Genomic DNA, 18,074 nt, shown 5'->3' on the forward strand with positions numbered 1-18,074 from the left:
ATTATTGTGCCAGTTTAGAAGAAAAATCGTAGAAGTCGTACTTTCGGTTGAAAAATTGTTATTTTGGAACTTGTGTTCACATACAGACTCCCCCACCCTAAAATTCCCATATTTTTGGACGCAAGAGAACTTAAAACATTATTATCAGTGAAAACTTGGCATGTTCAACATTACTACCTCTTATCCGGTAAGAAAATCTAATAAAAAGGATAAAGAAAGGAAATAAATTCAATCAAATATCCTTTTCAAAAATCAGTCTATAAAGATAGATGTAGGAGGTAATAGAATTTTGAATGACCATGGAAATAAGGAAAAGCAACATTATACGCTACATGCTACAAAGATATAGCTCTTTTATCTCTGCACAACTGATATCCATATAGCCTAGTTCAAGTTGGCCAATCTGATAGGATACGGCCTTCAACATCAATGTCAATTTGCGGTCGGCTCGAGATCAAACAAACTCAACACCGCAAACATTACTACTGCTAATTTAGACCACCGATATTTATTATCACCACTTCATCCCCACCACCACGATTTTGCTTTATCACTCTCTCCACCAATCATATTCTTTGTTGAATTTTATTTGTTCGGCTGAAACGTTAAGCTCAAAATTTTCTTTAAACAATAAGAAGAACGAATTTATACGACAGAAACAATAACAAAGATAACTTTTTTTAAAAGACTAAAAATAAAAAGCTAGTATTTAAATATAGAGTAAACAGAAATTGCTCTTAGGGTCCAGCATCCCATTCAAACGCAATCCACCTAAACTAAATTATCTTAAAAGTACAGAACTTCTGTCTATTCGGATGTACATGAGAGAAGAGATTGTGATTAGTGAAGAGATTTGTGCAAATAAAGACTTACTTCTTGAAAAATAAAGATTATTATGACTAGGAGATCCTCACCAAGCTTAATAAGAGACAGTACGCAATAGCAACCCTGAACAGAGTGTGAAGTAAAGTAAAGTAATTGCCTATTTTTTCAGGCAGGGCTACTACCAAATTAGGTGTCGTGGACGGAGGCGACTAGCAAACATACTTTACTGTAAATTTCTTTTATTAACCATCCAAGGCCTAAGACCAGGAATCGAACCCAGTACCACAATACATATCAGCTTCGCAAGTCTTTCCTCTAACCGCTCGGCTACCGTAGCGCCTCCTTGAACAGTGTTGGGTAGATAATAGAATAATTTTAAAAAGAATAAAATAAATATTTATTTCGGTATTGCTAAAAGTAAGAAATGCTTTAGCGACAGAAGTATGGTCTTTAATAAAGAAGAGAATGATCGATACATTAATGACCACAGAAATTAATATTTTCTCTGCCGATCGAAAACAAAATGGGTATTCAAAAATCAGTACCATTCGAAAAGAAAATTTCCAGTGACCTAAAGACTCAGCAGTTAAGACCGTATAGCCCATATTTGAAGGATGAACAATGAGAAATTGCCTTGAAGAATGAAGACGTGGCCACACCTAAGGGGACACAGTCGAAGAGGTAGTTCCCAAAAAAGGTTGGACGGATGGGGCAGATTCGGAAATGAGGGAGAGTGAGGTTTGCAGAAGACTGATCGCTTGGACAGGAACAAGTGGAGATTGAGACGAAGATGATATTGAGATGTCTTCTTAGACATAGAATAATTTGTTTTTAATTTAATTAAGGCGCGCCAATATCTAATTTCTTTGGCGCCGGGAGCCTTCATAGTGCACCGTCTGCCTTCAATGTTCTCTCGTTAAGGACAACACTGTAATGGCTCCTAGGAAGAGAAATATAAGGAGAGAGTACCTCTGAATTTGAACCTAGCTTGCTAGTCCTACAGAGCTAAATATCTTCGCTAATTTTCCATCATTCAAGTACGACCTAAAGACTCAGCAGTTAAGACGACGATGTATCGAATTTGTGATCTCTCTAGGGAGAACACACAATCAATGTGAGATAACCCATTTCGCATATAGGATGTCCTATATGTAAACATTAAAAAATTTCTGTTTTTGCAACTACGATACAAGGTTTTTTAAAAAAGCAAACGTGTTAACATGGGGTAAAAACATAATAGGATTGGGGAAACCATGCAAGTATGAGAGTCCATTCCTAGAATACTAGTCAAGAAAGCTGCAGGGTATTGACACCAGCTACCTGGGCATAAGTGCTTTTAGGGGTTTTGGGCATGGGCCCCTTCATACAGTTCAACAATAAAAATTGTCCACTATCACAAAACTTCTCTTATAAGAAGTAAAATAAAGTCAAAATACCCCCAGCTCCCAAAAATGACAATAATTCATTTTATTTTTTGGATTTTTTAAAAAAATTTAAAAAAAAGTCGCAATGATCAAAAATTGCCCTAATTTATTGCTTATTCGAGATATTTACAACACCTCTACATTTTGACAAAGTATAAATCTATTTCATAAATTATTTACATTATTTCTGTCACCCAAATAAATAAATTATCGACTGTGTTGGCAGAAAAATTTAATATTACTATAGCAGTTTAAAGATAATCTGTTATCCAGTACGCCGCCGGCAGGCAAATGATCACCTGTCATTTGAATATCAATGCTACAGACGAATAAATTAAAATAATTTATTTATTCATGTACATTTTAAAGTGAATGCATCCAGAATAAATGTTTTAAAAAGGTATAAAGGAGGCCCTAGCAACAGTTACTTCACCCCTTTACTTTAAAGGATTTATTAAATTGTCCATGGACGTGGAAGATGAGTAAGCTGACTTAGGCAGCGGGCTGATCACAAATTTTTGAAAGATAGAGTAGTAATTGTCCAAAAAAGGCAGAACAGTAGTTGTCCAAAAAAAAGGCAGAACAGTAGTTGTCCATACTGAATGGTGGTAGATTAGCAGTAGAAGACAAAACGCATAACAAAAACAGTTTAAATTCATACGGTCATTACTGGTCTAGATCAGCGTTTCCCAACCTGTGGGAGTTTTTCCAAGTTTTGTGCGAGTTGTTGGTTGGTGGTACGCGAAAAATAATCAATAATGGCGGACTTTAAAAATTAAAGCATAAAAATATCAAAGAAACGTTTTTCCTATATAATACATAAAAATTATTTTAATTAATAATATTATACAATAAAGTTGTCAATATGTACAGTAAGTAATAAGGTTGGTCTGTCTAAAGATATAGAGAAAATATAATAGCACATTTAACAGGATTAAAATTGTCTTTCATGCAGTATTTTTCCAAAATCCGAAAAAACAAATGATATTTGGATTTCAAACTCCCTTCTATAAAGAAAATTTAGGAAAAGCTACATCATTAATCGATAAAAGATAAAGAAAATTTAATAGAATTATCATGTGACAGAACTTGAATGATAACTATGTAAAGATCTGCTTTTATAATGAGTAAGCTCTATCCAAGCAACATTACATTTAATTGGTACTTACAGGTAGTTGAATGCTTAAAAGAAATTGATTTAGAAGATTTGGGCACAAATATAATAATCCTAAAGAAGAACTTTGTAAATTAATTAATAATTTTGAAGAGAGAAATATGTGCGCAATTTTTAATTGTTTAAAAAAAAGTGTTAAAAACTAAGATCTTTATAAAGTGAAAATGAACTTGGAACTCCTTTGTAACAGATACATTGTATCTCTATACAAATAAAGATAATAATAATAAAATAGCACACTCGGAATAACAAATTTCACGAAATAAAATCATTTTTACGAAGTGTTACAATTTAGCATGATGTACTACCAAATGGTACGCGATCCAAAAAAGGTTGGGAAACGCTGGTCTAGATCTTTCAAACTGGAAGTACAGAATAGGAGTATCAGGGAGGAAGGTTAACTCGAAGATCTGGAAGCTTAAGGAAAGCCTATTAAAAAAAATAATAATCTAGAGACAATATTTTAAATATAATATAGGCTTGAAACAAAACCAATGACCAAATCAACGAAAGATACATAAAATACTTCTGTAAAACCCCTCTTAAATAATTTATATTCATGTAAATAAAATGAAATAAAAATAAATAAATAAAACCAGTAGGTTGTTTACAAGTTAACACAGACTTGGAAATGTATGCCCTAAATACATATGTAGTGTTTCTATTCGATTATGTATTATTTATTTATTCATTGGCTCGTAAAACAATCATTTGATCATTCAAAAAAAAGCGCTGACAATAACAGATGTATGCTAGAAGAAAAGCTAGCAATGCATGTCCTTCGAGTTTCACAACTCCCCTACAAAACGCTTTGCCTCAATTCTTTCTTTCTTTAGGTTTCTTCTTCTTTGGAATAAACCAGCGAAGGAATATATTCGCATGAGAATATGTATTATTATGTATCTATATCAAAAAAAACAATATGTTTACTACAATAGTTACTTGTAAATATTTATTGATTCTGAGGAGATTTTTTTCATTAAATTTGATATATATTATATATAAATATTCTCTCTATTACGAAAACTGAATTTGTATTTTGTTTTATTGATGTACAAAATGTTAACACAAAATAAAGCACCCATCCCAGGGGTCGGCAACCCGTGGCTCGCGAGCCGCATGCGGCTCTTTCATCCATATTGTGTGGCTCTTCAGCCTGCCCAAAATATACTGTATATTTTAATTTTATTGAAATGAATGAAAATTCCATTAATTGAAGGTATTTTTTCAAAAATAATTTTAAATGCGATAGGTTCGAAATTGAATGGAATTATACAATATCAAAATAGAGTACTTGATTTATATTGTAAGACTGCCGCCTTTTCACTCGTTAAGTTATTATTTATTTGTTTATTTACTTGGCAATACATGAAAATAAATATATAAAACATTTAAATGTTATTGAATATCATTAAATAATAATTAGTGTATGCAAATGGCCCACAGAGTTTTGTACACTGCCATCCCTGCGGATGAAGATTTATTAAAATTATTTAAGGAAAAATGGCTCCCTACTTGAAATAGGTTGCCAACCCCTGACCTATCCTATTCTATACAAAAATAATTTTTTTCTTTTTATTGGTAACATAAAAATACTATGCAGTAAAGAAAGTGCTACACCCCGTTTTGATTGATGATAATCAATCTCAAGATTTTTGCAAACACATTCAACCACTCCTTTATAATATTAAGTACCGTGCTTAAGTCCTTTTGCTAACCAGAACGTTTCTCACCGTAGTTCATAATTCACCATCCACAACAGTTTGGTTAAAGTACCAGTTGCTTCGTAATTCCACAAATCATTTAATATGGCACAGATTTTACTACAATGGTCTTTTTAAAGCATCATCTTCGATTACTAAGAGGTAAACCGATAAAAATGTTGTTCCGAGGTTAAAATCTTCAGATTGAAATTTTCTGGGACTAACGTGCCCTATAAACCCAGCATTAATTTTTTTAAAGCTGCCTCAACAGCTTTTTGACCTATTTTATTGAATAATAAAAATTACTTCCTCGAAAAGGGCAAACAATTAAGTTAAATTAAAACCAAACTCACATCCCAAGAAAGCAAATTTTTTTTTTAAATATTACCTACCAACAAAAAAGTATGAAGTAAATATTTTATTATTCAGAAATATTTTATGAAAAAAGTCAAAACTTGTTAATAAACTTTCCTTCCAACTTAATAATAAAGCACCGATTTGGGACAAACATATCGCACATATTGGTGTGCAATTGTCATAATATTTTGAACTTACAGAAAAGATCTCTCTCAGTTCGTATTTTTTTTTTTTTTTTTACAGTAGGATATTAGGTGCTACCAACTCAAGGCTAATAATAAATCGGAAATAGTGAGTTTGAAATAGAAAGCTGATGGATTCAAACCAGAATTTTGTTTCCACTTCCTAGATGCCGACGAAAATGGAATAGAAGTTAAATAACAACAAAAGGAACTTCTTCTTTTTTTTTAGAATTTAAAATAAACTGACGTCATTTAGCAGTAACATTTGTATTTTTGGATCTAACACGCAAAATAAATTCAAACATAAAAATCTTGTTTCAGAATAAATCTATTTAGTCAGAATTTTAGATTTTGTCTGAAAACTATTTTTTGATCATTTAATTCGAATCATTATTACTTTTTCTTTTTTTTCTTTAACCTTTTATTCGAATTTACTACTGCAACGATTGTTGCAACAAGCAAATGTGATACCTGATGACAAAAAATACGTGAAAATCACGAGTGGAGAAGGCGCCCAGTGGTGTCACTCCAGTAACGTGCTCTTGCTATACTGCTCTCACGATAAGAGTAGATCACGAGGTTATTATTACTTAAAATTATTTATTTGGTCTAGTTAAATCAGGAAGAATACCTAGCTATTAAGGGAGGCAATGTTAACACTTTTTATCATTTGCCCTGGCAAGCGAATTACTTCCTACTAATTGAACAATATTCCACGAACAGGGAAAGAAATTTAGGACTGAACACTCAACCAATAATAACAGTTTTAAAGGGCTGAATTTCCTTTCAAAGGTAGTCTTTCCCTTAAATGAGGGAGGGTGAGGGTATAGGTGTAAAGAAAGGGTTAATAAATATCGCAATGAATTCAGCCCAGAAGATTATAATAAATAGAAATCATAAAATCTCTACAGTGATCTAGAACTAAGTTGAAATCATTTTTTCCGAAAAAATGTTTAAACTAAAAGTGATAAGCCAGGCAATTTTTAGAAAATGAGCTCAAAAAAAAAAATGAAAAATCGCCGGTTGAGGAATTCGACTGAAAGTTTTAGCATCCTAAGTTAATCTGTCTCTAAGTAGTGCTTCTTTTTTCGACAGCTTTCATGGTGGAGTTCTCCCTGAGGCGATTTCAATAAGTTGCTTCCACGGACACTATGATTTCTCCACAAATTTCTACTACTAGCGCGTTACAATGGCCGGCAATCTGCTATTTTATTTCTCACCTCCCTTAGAGATCACGATTCGTAACCGTTACATATATTACCATCTTCGTATTTTCGGATAGACCAACTTCTTTTAGCTGAAGAGCGGAAAATGGTCTCCCAAATAGATAAAGCTCCTTTAATTTCTTCACTTAGTTTAGTATATCTATGGCCCTAACATCCTCTTGCTCAATGTGTGAGCCATTTAATAAAAAATATTTTGTAAAATAATTTAGGAGTGACAAGAACATTGTGGGCGCTTATAATAAATTTATATTTCTATAAAATTGAGGATTTAAAATTTAAGACCTTCAAAAATGAATAGAAATTTCAATTGTTATAAAGATCTGTTCAGTTTCTTAGTATTTAGTTCAATTTATTTTTTATTGTATAAGATATTTTTGTTTTTTAAATTGTTTTATTATTTTATCAAGTGCCGAGGAATGTAGAAAGGGTCACTTAATTGTTAAAAGTCTGTACCGTAAAGAACAAAGAAATCATTTCCAAATGTTCTATCACTTCTTTGCTATAGAACATTTTACAGCCCTTAAAAGACCCTTACAAGAGGATTCTCGCTAATTGTATCCCTTATAAGCTACCCTTTAGTTTTAAGGGTGTCCACCATAATTCTCTTAGATATACACAGCTATTAACAGTTAATAAATCTACACAGTAAAATACAAGAAATACAATTTCTTGTTTAAACTCACCTCCGTTTTGTTTCATTTTGTTGTCTTCTGTTGAATTAGTTCCTAAATGTTAGTTAGGAGTTGCACCTGCGAAAAGTCTGCATTCTGGGTATACTTAATCTCCAACAGAATTTTAGTTTTCTCCTTGTGCGGGCCTAGGAAAATAGAAAAACACCAATTAATAAGATAAATAAATCACAAGATTTAGATTACAGAGGAAGATATTGGCAGGAGTTTAGCAAGAACACTGCAGACTTTCACAAGATGGAAACATAGTTCAAGTTAAATTGTCAACACCCAACTGATGAATCAACTCCCGACTCCCCAAGAAATTCGAAACCATCCAGAAATAAGAAAACAAACAAAATACGTGCGTGCTATGACCAATAAGATCAATGATATTATCCAGCCTAATATAGCCAATAACAATTTCAACATATTTCACATCTTAACTTGAACAAAATGTTCCAATAACGTTTACATAAATAAGGAAATGCTTTAGTTAGAAACTTGGACGCAGATTTTAGTAGGATTCTAAGGGGGCTTGTGACCCTATGCCATCTTCAAATCTTCGAAAAAAAAATATTACAAAAATTTAAAACAAATGAAAATTACGAAAGAATATTAAGTTACAAGAAAATATAATTAAATAAATTGCGGTAATTGAAATAAATGATCTTTGATACTGAAATTACTGATAACCCACTGTACAGTCAGCTGTTAGAAGCTACTGGAAAGAGAATATCTAAGGGTCAGTTAGATTCGATCCAAGATCTCTGCGAGGAAGTCTAATACACTAACCACTGCGCTAATCTAATACTCCAAACACACCGCCTGATAGAGAGGGAAAAGAAGGAGGGAGAGATGCAATGCGTTAAGATCTTATTTCGTACTTTTCTATGTTAATTAACATTTTGTTTCTGGTTAAGAATTCCATTTTGAAAACACGATAGCCATTCTTCCTCTTATTAGAGGGGAATGTAAAAATAATATCCTTCGATAGATAAATAAATAAAAAATTGTAGTGAAATAAGCTATCCAAAAGAAGAATTATTTTTGGTGACAATTAATGAAAAGAAAGAAATAAATGATGAATTCTACTCTCAATCAAAGAAAATGTAAAACAAAAACCACAGAACTTAGTCTCACTGCAATTGTGCGGCACTAAGGGACAAATGTTTCTTTAAATTTAAGACGTTTTAAGCTAAACTAAATTCCAATTCAGAGGAAGATATTGGCAGGAGTTTAGCAAGAACACTGCAGACTTTCACAAGATGGAAACATAGTTCAAGTTAAATTGTCAACACCCAACTGATGAATCAACTCCCGACTCCCCAAGAAATTCGAAACCATCCAGAAATAAGAAAACAAACAAAATACGTGCGTGCCATGCGAAGCATGTGCCAATGGAATTTAATATTGTTTAAAGTAGTTTCCAATGTGGGCGCACAAGTAAATTCAGAGAGATACATCAAAAACAAGTAACATACTGATACGGAAAGAATTATTATTATTAAAGAATAAAAGAGAGTATTTCTGAACAATAATTGAGTTTTTCATTCACTTATCTGGAAAATTAAATTTCAAATGGAGTAAAAAACAATTTTACTACTGCCATCTTCGCATGCGAAATATGGATATTGTCTGGAAGAAATAAGGGCTCACTGCTGGCCATCGAGATGAATTTCTGGTTTAAAAGCTGAAGAGTGTATCGTCTTGCTCATTTCATCTGAAATTTCGAGAAAGAGGAAATAATACTCTCAAAAAGTAGAAATAATGTGGTACGGCCTTGAAAATGAAAAAGAAGATTGTTGGCGATTTTAAGCGATTTCTCGAAGACAAATCCAGAAAAATGAAACATCCCCATAAAAATAGATTGTCCGATGTGAGGGAAGAACTACCCAAATCGAGTTGGAACAGACTAGAGGGCGTCACGTTCTGAATCTTATTAATAATCTTACAAAAACTAATCATACAAATTTTTTGAAAAATTACAGGAAAATAGTATTAACAGCCATCCTTTGCTTCTGTTTGAAATAAAAACTTTAAGACCACTTATCGATTTACAAACTGCATAATATTAGCAAGAATTACATATGTTTTACGCAATTTTATGTGCAAAGCAAATGTAGAAGTTAAGTAGCTTAAAAATGCGGGTGTGAGTACCAATGAACCAATGTTTTTTTCTTTTTAAAAAAAGTTGTTCTTAAGAACATTTTTTAGATTTAGAATGCACTAATTGTAACTGCAGTAAGTCGTGAGTGTTCATAACAAACACCTTACAATATTTTCATTACAACATTGAAGCTCATTTAAACAAAATAAATATATGAGACAACGAAATTGAAACTAAATAAAAGTGAAACATAATAAATCAAATATAGTTAAATTTGTATTTTTGGTCATAACTTCCAATAGTAAGAGATCGATGTACAAAAAACAAAAAAACGCCCTCTATAGATAAAAAATATAATCACTATAAACTTATCTCTTATCATTTGAATTTTGGAAACCTATTTTTTACACCCAATTTCAATTAGCAAAACTTCATTAACCAATGTTATTAAACATTTAGTACATTCTTTGGTATTTAGAGATTTTTTTTTTATTATCATTTTAGAGGATTGAAAGGGAAAAAAGTTAATGGTGAACTAGTAACACTTTAATAGGTATGTAGGGCAACTCTTCGTTTTTTTTTTAATTCACAGCTGCTCCTTGCTTCATCGCTTTCCTTTCACTTTCTAAACATTTTTACAACTAAAAATACGATTTTATGAATAAAAAGAATGAGACTACAATCAAAATTGTTATTAAGATTAAAATTATTTCAAATAATAATAAAAATAATAAGCCTTAATAAAAACACAAGATAAACAAAAGTGAAATTAACAAAAACAAACAATAAATCGACAAAAAAAATCATTTTTAGACAATAAAATACAAATATCCCATACAATAATATTAATTGGAAGCACTAATTAATTAAAAATATAAAATAGAAATGAAGATTAGCAAAGTTTGGTGTAATATAAATATTTTTTTAAATGGTGGAAACTAGTTTTGTATTAACAGATCAAAACAATAATATTATTCGCTAATAGTCATATTCAATGTTTTAAACAATCATTTTCTTAATTTTTAAACTTTATAAAATAAACCATTTTCCCTAAAAGGACACATGTTTACTTGAAGTATGTAAACTGAAATCTGAAGCAGATTGCAAGTCAAAATAATTTTCTTACGAGATTTTGAGTGATTGTGATTTAATTGTTTTAATTTTGTTTTCAAATTCTGGAGTTTAAAGTAGAAATTTAAAAATTTCAAGATAAGAGAAATTTTATGGAAAGAGAAAGTATACATGCGACTGTTTAATTCTTTTCACCATTAACTTAAAAAATAACTTCTACACTTTATAAACTTTTTCTATTCCAAGATTAAATAGTTATCAAATCCATTGCTACACATTATATGTTAATGGATACAATCAAAAACAAATAGTGGAAAATGAGACAAAAAGGTAACAATTATTGTCAACTTACCTCTCTTATTTGTCTGATGATAAACTACTAGCTGTCATGCCCAAATAGAAGAATAATGCAAAAAGTATTGTAAATAGTATGAAAAGTGATGGTATTAACGTCGCGTCCGCGGTAACGATAAAGGGGAGTATGCCATGGCCGCAACAATCGTACAACATTGAAATGTGGATTCACTTTCACACAGCAGAGCAACACGACCCCTTCGATAACACACAGAAACTTTTTTTTAAAAGGCCCTGCCACTACACCTATCCCCACTCAAACTGTTAATATAATCGCATGCGGACTACGTGGTTAGGAAATAGTGGTAGGGATTCCAACCTAAATGAAAGTAAACGCTACTGCCATCTAACGAAAGATTATGTAACTTATATTCAACTTTTTTTATAATTATTATGAAGTATATTAAAAACATTGAACATTAAAAAAATGTTAAAAAAAATACAGAGGACAAGTAGGAAAATTACCAAAAATCTTAAATTCAGTACAATAACTAAGGATAGTTTCCGGTTTATTTATTTATTTTTGTAACATGTCTTTTTTTGAAGAACATTTTAAATTGATATTTAGATATAAATAATTTCAAATTTCTAAAGAATTTCTGTCCAAACTATTAACTTTAAATGTTAATAACTTCTACACTTTATAAACTTTTTCTGTTCAAAATAGTGACGCTAAAATGCAAAACATTTAATGACACTCCACGGTATTTCAGGATTATGTATATTTAATAAACCGCGCTTCAAACACTATTTTCTACATGTAAAACTCATTTGATTTTATTTCAGTTTTCCTTTCTAGGAAAAAATGGCAGACAGCTGAATAAGGTGCTCATCCTTCTACAGGATTCTAGTATCACAATTATAATTTATTATTTACTTACCTCCAATCTCAGCTAATTTTGTGTGTTTTAAGTAGGGGATTATTTATCGCAGGTTATTTCGAAATAGTGTTGGTAAAAGTAATGCAGGTAACTCGCTAATTAGGTCGTGAGAGATTAATATTATTCGAAAATTGTACCAGAATTGCGTTTACAAACAAACATCGATTTTTACACATGAATTTTTCGTTTTTCACAATTTTATTTCAATGTTAGTTGGCTTTATTATTGTCTTAGTAAACAATAAAATAGCAATGTTGAACAAAGCGTTCGTCTTTTTTCAAAAAATGTATTTTTTCACAAAAAAAAGAAAAAAAAATGTAAAAAAGTTCAGGTTCGTTTGGAGGCAATAAATTCTGGGATCTTCACTTCGAAGTTGGTGCTAAAATATTCCTAGAAGACTTCTTCAAGTTTCTTCTGTCAAGAATATCCTTCTAGAATGGATATTAGGTAATTTAGGTATTTCCTAAAGTGAGAAGTTACATAAAATGGCTAAATTAGTAGTGTTTCTTCTCTACAATCCTGCTTAAAAGAATACATGATTTCAGCTATGGACGAAATCTTTACAACATTCAGTTTAGATGAGCTCTAAATTAGTTGTCGGAAATGAGATTAGAGATCCAGATAAAGCTGATGATAAGACGATTTTGTGTTTTACACGTCTCTCAGACTCTTCTTTAGAGCTCTTAGAACACTGTCAGGGGGCCTTTTTTACATAATGGTTACTATACCAGATCTATTTTGTAGAATTATTTCAGACAGAGAAATGAACCCAACTCCAGAAAAATTGTGAGAAGACTTTGGTTGGAATATTAACATTAGAAGTTAGAAAAGGTTAGGCTGTTTCTCCAAAAGGTTATCGGTAGATTTGTTCTGGGAACAATGAGGTTGAATTATGTCTGTTCTTCGATTTTTGCCATAGACTTGGTTTGCACTTTTTTCTTGCAGCAGCTGTATGAACCACAAGGTTTAGATAGCGTAGGGTTTTCCTCAATACAAATAATAATAATAATAATAATAATAATAATAATAATAATACTTATGAGGTTAGCATACTGGACTCCCACGCGGAGGTCCCGGGTTCGAATCCAGCTGCTGACCCTTAGATTTTCTCTTCCTACGAGCTTCTTACAGCTCACTGTCCGGTGACGGACAGTGTTGTCTGTAACGAGAGAACACTGTCCGGAGGCCGGCAGTGCACTGAAAAAAGCACCGGGCGCCAATAACCTTAGATGTTGACGCGCCTTAAATCATAAAAAAAAATAATAATAATTAAATAAATGTAAAAATTATTTGTACCTCGTTTTTTTTTTCTCACAAAAGACCCAACCATCTCATTCATGTGGTGAAGAATGATTCTTTGCCAACACTGTGACAGCACAAATATAATAACTGGCTATCGTTTCAGTAGTTGGGCAGGATCCGCGAAAGGGGTTTCTACGAACTGAGTAATGACTAGTAAACATCTTAATAAACAGCACGAGTAATACTTTTACCTGAATCTCCAACCTAACAGGTAGAAAATATTATGGCTGAATCGGTAGTTAGTTAGATCCAATCCCGGACAATCAATTAATAGGGCGTTGCTAAACAAAATATTATATAGTAACATTTAACATGATATACACCAAACTATTTGATACAGCCAGGTTAAAAGGCATTTAAATTTCACATTTGTACTTTTACAAAGACAAGAAAATTTAGAGAGTGAGCCACGCTCAAAGTCAAATCAATATCTTATACTAATAATAAAGCTGTAATAACAGAATTTGAGGATGATCTACCATTTTGGTGCTAAAACCCCAGGAATACCCTCAAGATTTTAGCATTCAACGTCCTTATTTTCAGCATCTGCCTTCTAGTTTTGCATTCAGATGATACTAGTCTTTCCACTAATTTCAGCAAAAATAAATTTGTATTCAGACAATTCTTTTGACTTTATTTTGCATTTTCTAGAAAATTAAGTTAATCCGTATTATTTTTTTCGAATGATGAAGTAATGTTTATATTTCAAAAGAAATCCTTCGAATTTAAATACTTTCGAATACAAATGTAATGTAAAGTCATTAGACAATACTTTAAAAACTAATATTAATACCTTACACATTTTACATAAACTATATTTTTCAGTTCTCGCTGAAAACAATGAAATAAATGTTCTCCTCAAATCAACAATGAGTAAAACTTGCGAATTCTGCTTGCTTTCATACTCAACAAAATTTTTTGCCAGTGAAATTTGGTAGCTACGTCTACAACGCTCTATAATAACTTCTAAATTACTGATTATATTTTTATTAAGCAATTCATGGAATTATTGAACATTTTTCGGTCAAAAATTTAATTTCACCAAATAGTAAAATTAAATAGCTACTTTTTTTTTCAATTATTCGAATTTTTGCGAAAAAAGAGTTGAAGTGAATGTTTCAGAATAAATGGGCTAGAGCTCTATAACAATAGAACTTCTCACTTTCTGATTAATGTATTAACAGTACGTTCGGAACTATCCGTTTCAAAAAAAAGGCCTCTGTCGCAAAAAGTTTGGATTGAAAAAAATCCCTCGAAAATAAAGAATTAGCGAAAATCCCGACATATATCACGGTGAAGTCATTTACAAATATTAAGTTAGCAATTAGTAAATCGTGATCTTGAACTCCTAAATTGTTAGTCAGATTGCAAGCGCAACAGATTAGTTCACTCGTAAGAGTACACAATTTTAAACGTCCAGGGACCAAAATTAAAAACTATTTTTTAAAATCCACAATTTAAATTAATAAAAAATGCAAATGTATTAACCAAAAATACTTATTTTATTTGAGAAATAATTATTTGATTTAGCTTCAGCCTACCATAAAAATCAGTTGGTAAGTAGAAGTGAGGCAGATTATGTACAAGTAATAATCCTAAAACTGTAAAAGTAAAAGAAATTCTAAAATTACGTGAATAAAATTATTTTTCGTCCATATTAATTCCATATTTTGCCTTCATTTTATCAAGTTCTTCTTTCTTCTTGTCAACGTCAACTCGTTTGAACGCTTTATTAGCCTGCACAACAAATAAATAAATAAAATAAAATAAATAAATAAATAAAAATAATTAGGGTCAAATCATGTAACATAAAAATTTTATTTGTTGCCATTATTTAATATAATTTGGAAATGGGGAACACGCACAAGGAAAGAACTTAAGCCACAAAATGGGCATATTTTGCAAACTTGTTGCATTCTCCAAGAGATTAACGAACTTTGATCATCCAGTTCGCAATTTCAGCTGAACATTCAAATTTAGATAAATGGTGTTTCACTTAAGAGTACAGAGAATACTGAACAAAAAATTTATTTATTTATTGTTATAGTGGTCTTGTTTGCACATTAACCAATTACTTTATATGAGGGCAACAATAAAAAATAATAAAGAATATGTTTAACATAACACACCTGATAGTAAAGTACAACAAGATATCTGTTACAAACATTAAAACCAGATAGGTGATCGCATGCATTTTTAGCGTCGAATATATCTTCATAAACAACAAAAGCTGTTCCTCTTGTTTCTGGAGTATTCCCACTAATAACAAAGTTATCAATAAGAGAATACCATTACGAAATTTACTAAGATAATTAAATAACAAAGTTTCTTACACTCTAACTTGTCTAATTGCTCCATATTTTCCAAATATATCATACATTTCTTCGGCTGTGATTTTATAAGGTAAATTTCTTATATATAATACTCTGTTAACTTCCGGAGGCAACCTCACCTGAAATATTCATAATAATTAATGATTAAAACAAATATAAGTACAAGAAATATGTTAAATGTCAACACATCCTTACGTTTGTTCTTCTTTGCATCAAAGCCATTGAAAAAAATCTTAATCACTATTAATTAGTAAACAAATTTTGTTTAATCACACAATTAACTTCACGAAGAAGGTTACAAAATTTATTTATGTTATAGCAAACAGAAAAATGACTTTAAAACAAGCTTTTAGTTCAATTTTAAAAAAAGTATATAAATCTATTTAAAACATAAAAAATTGGTTAGATTATTTTTCACAGATCTAGGTTAAATTAAATTTTCGTTAATATTTCATAAAAACGTATAAAAAAATTTTATTCCATTTTTTTGCAGTATTCTTTACTTTTAAGTTGAATAAATAAAAATATATTTTTAAAATTATTTTTAGTTCAAGGAGAAATTAATATTATTGTTAGAAATAAAAAAATATTTATGTCTCACTTTTGGTTTACGGATTCCTATCTAGATGGTTCCTTTGTGCTCTTTGCAACTATTTACTGTTTGGGCTATTATAACATCCACGTGTTTAATAAAGAATTAGAGAATGGTAAGTTTCCTTTACTTTATAATTTTATTTTTTAATTAATTCAGATTTTTGCATGTCGATACTAATTTCTGGACTTAGAATATAATATACACTTGATTAAAACAGTAGAAGCTTAACCTGTTAAGGTAACTTGTCTCATCACAATCTTTTCTATAGTAATAAAATGTATTATTGCTATTTTTAAACAGCAAAATAATTTCTCATAGTTAATTGGCTCACATTCTAGTGGTTTTAAATACGTCATTTTATTTCAGTCAACTTCTAAGAAGAAGACTAGGAAGTTAAGAGGACATGTGAGTCATGGACACGGTCGTATTGGTATGTTCTTAATAAAATAATTCTCTACCAACACTTATTCGAAGAAAGAATTATAAATTACAATTTTAATGTTAGGAAAGCATAGAAAACATCCTGGTGGACGAGGTAATGCGGGTGGCATGCATCATCACAGAATCAATTTTGACAAGTACCATCCAGGTTACTTTGGAAAGGTAAGTTTCTAAATATAATTTTTGTAGATAAAAATTTTGAGATATATATTTGATAATGAATCGTAAGAATGTATGGAAACAGTTATCTGATTTTAGTTTAAGTTATTCATCTTTTTCACAAGTTTAAATCTTAATTGTAGCTGGGTATGAGAAATTATCATTTGAGAAGAAACCAGAAGTTTTGCCCAACCATCAATTTAGATAAGTTATGGACTTTAGTCACTGAACAGACAAGATTGAAATATAAGGATAATGCTGAAGGAAAAGCGCCAGTTATTGATGCTGTTCGAGCAGTAAGTAAACTTCTGACAGAGTCCAATAAACAAAGCCTTATGTTAACTGATCCAATAATGTCTTCTTCTTTTAGGGTTATTACAAAGTACTAGGTAAGGGCCACCTTCCAAAACAACCAGTTATTGTACGAGCCAAGTTCTTCTCGAAGGGAGCTGAAAAGAAGATCAAAGCCGTTGGAGGAGCTTGCATTCTTTGTGCTTAAATAAATGATTATTATATTATTTTTTTTACTATTCTTGTTATATCTTTATCCAATTTTTGGCAAATTTCGAGAGAGAGCATTTAGATCGTAGTGCATGCTAGAAGACGTAAACCGCTGCAAAAACAAATAATTTTTATTTTAATAATAGAAATTACATTAGTGGGGAAATGTGTAGTAATTTAAAAGATATTGATTTTAAGTTTGAGTATATTTTAAGTATTATGATAATACATCAAAATCAAAGAAGGCGAAACAAAATAGGTATTTTATCTTCGGAGGGAGCCAGTTTTCTTTACTAAGATTTTTAAACCATCTAAACCAGTAAGGAGAAGAAACTATTACTAGAATTATGGGAGAAGAAACAGTGGAAAGTCTGTGTAAGTAGTTAAGATATTTTGATAATTAACGAAAGGGTAAAGTCAGAAACCTCAATTGTTCAGTCTAGACAATGTGATACGCAATCTTCAGAATTAATTAAGAAGTTCTTGCGGATAGCGTACATCGAAAAGGCAGTATGGTTCCTACAACGGACTTGATAAAAGTCACTTAAATACTTATAGTCATCATCAGTGGTCGAATCTAATGAGCATGGTTTAAACGGTGCTTAAACTGAAACAACCGCCAAGAGTTCATTCTCAAAAAAAAAGTTAAATCTAAACTAATATTTCTCAATTTAGACACTCCTTGTTTTATATAGTGCATTACAATCAATAGTATGAACCGAAATATTTATTTTATATATTTTAATCATTTCATAGTTTATTAAAAAA

At 30.9% G+C, this 18,074-nt stretch overlaps 3 protein-coding genes across 3 annotated transcripts in view; 1 reads left to right on the forward strand and 2 right to left on the reverse strand.

Moving 5' to 3' along the window:
* Positions 1-11,368, reverse strand: part of LOC141458182 (solute carrier organic anion transporter family member 74D-like) — a 100,351-nt gene extending 88,983 nt beyond the window's left edge. The window contains exons 1-2 of the mRNA XM_074135846.1: positions 11,093-11,368; positions 7,575-7,708 (exon numbers count right to left, since the gene is read on the reverse strand). Coding sequence (XP_073991947.1) covers positions 7,575-7,590 — 16 coding nt within the window. The 5' untranslated portion in view covers positions 7,591-7,708; positions 11,093-11,368. The remainder of the gene's footprint in view (positions 1-7,574; positions 7,709-11,092) is intronic.
* Positions 11,369-14,758: 3,390 nt separating this feature from the next.
* Positions 14,759-15,964, reverse strand: Sf3b6 (splicing factor 3b subunit 6). Its single transcript, XM_074135936.1, has 4 exons — positions 15,806-15,964; positions 15,611-15,729; positions 15,407-15,536; positions 14,759-15,014 (listed from the first exon to the last, which is right to left on the reverse strand). Exons 1-4 carry the CDS (start codon positions 15,830-15,832, stop codon positions 14,919-14,921), a joined length of 372 nt encoding a protein of 123 aa, XP_073992037.1. The 5' UTR covers positions 15,833-15,964; the 3' UTR covers positions 14,759-14,918.
* Positions 15,965-16,164: 200 nt separating this feature from the next.
* RpL27A (ribosomal protein L27A) lies at positions 16,165-17,335 on the forward strand. The gene is made up of 5 exons (XM_074135935.1): positions 16,165-16,317; positions 16,572-16,635; positions 16,711-16,808; positions 16,949-17,101; positions 17,176-17,335. Exons 1-5 carry the CDS (start codon positions 16,315-16,317, stop codon positions 17,302-17,304), a joined length of 447 nt encoding a protein of 148 aa, XP_073992036.1. The 5' UTR covers positions 16,165-16,314; the 3' UTR covers positions 17,305-17,335.
* Positions 17,336-18,074: the final 739 nt, after the last annotated feature.

Source organism: Rhodnius prolixus, unplaced genomic scaffold (genome assembly GCF_049639745.1).
Source record: "Rhodnius prolixus isolate KJV_2025 unplaced genomic scaffold, Rpr scaffold_5, whole genome shotgun sequence".
Taxonomy (NCBI): domain Eukaryota; kingdom Metazoa; phylum Arthropoda; class Insecta; order Hemiptera; family Reduviidae; genus Rhodnius; species Rhodnius prolixus.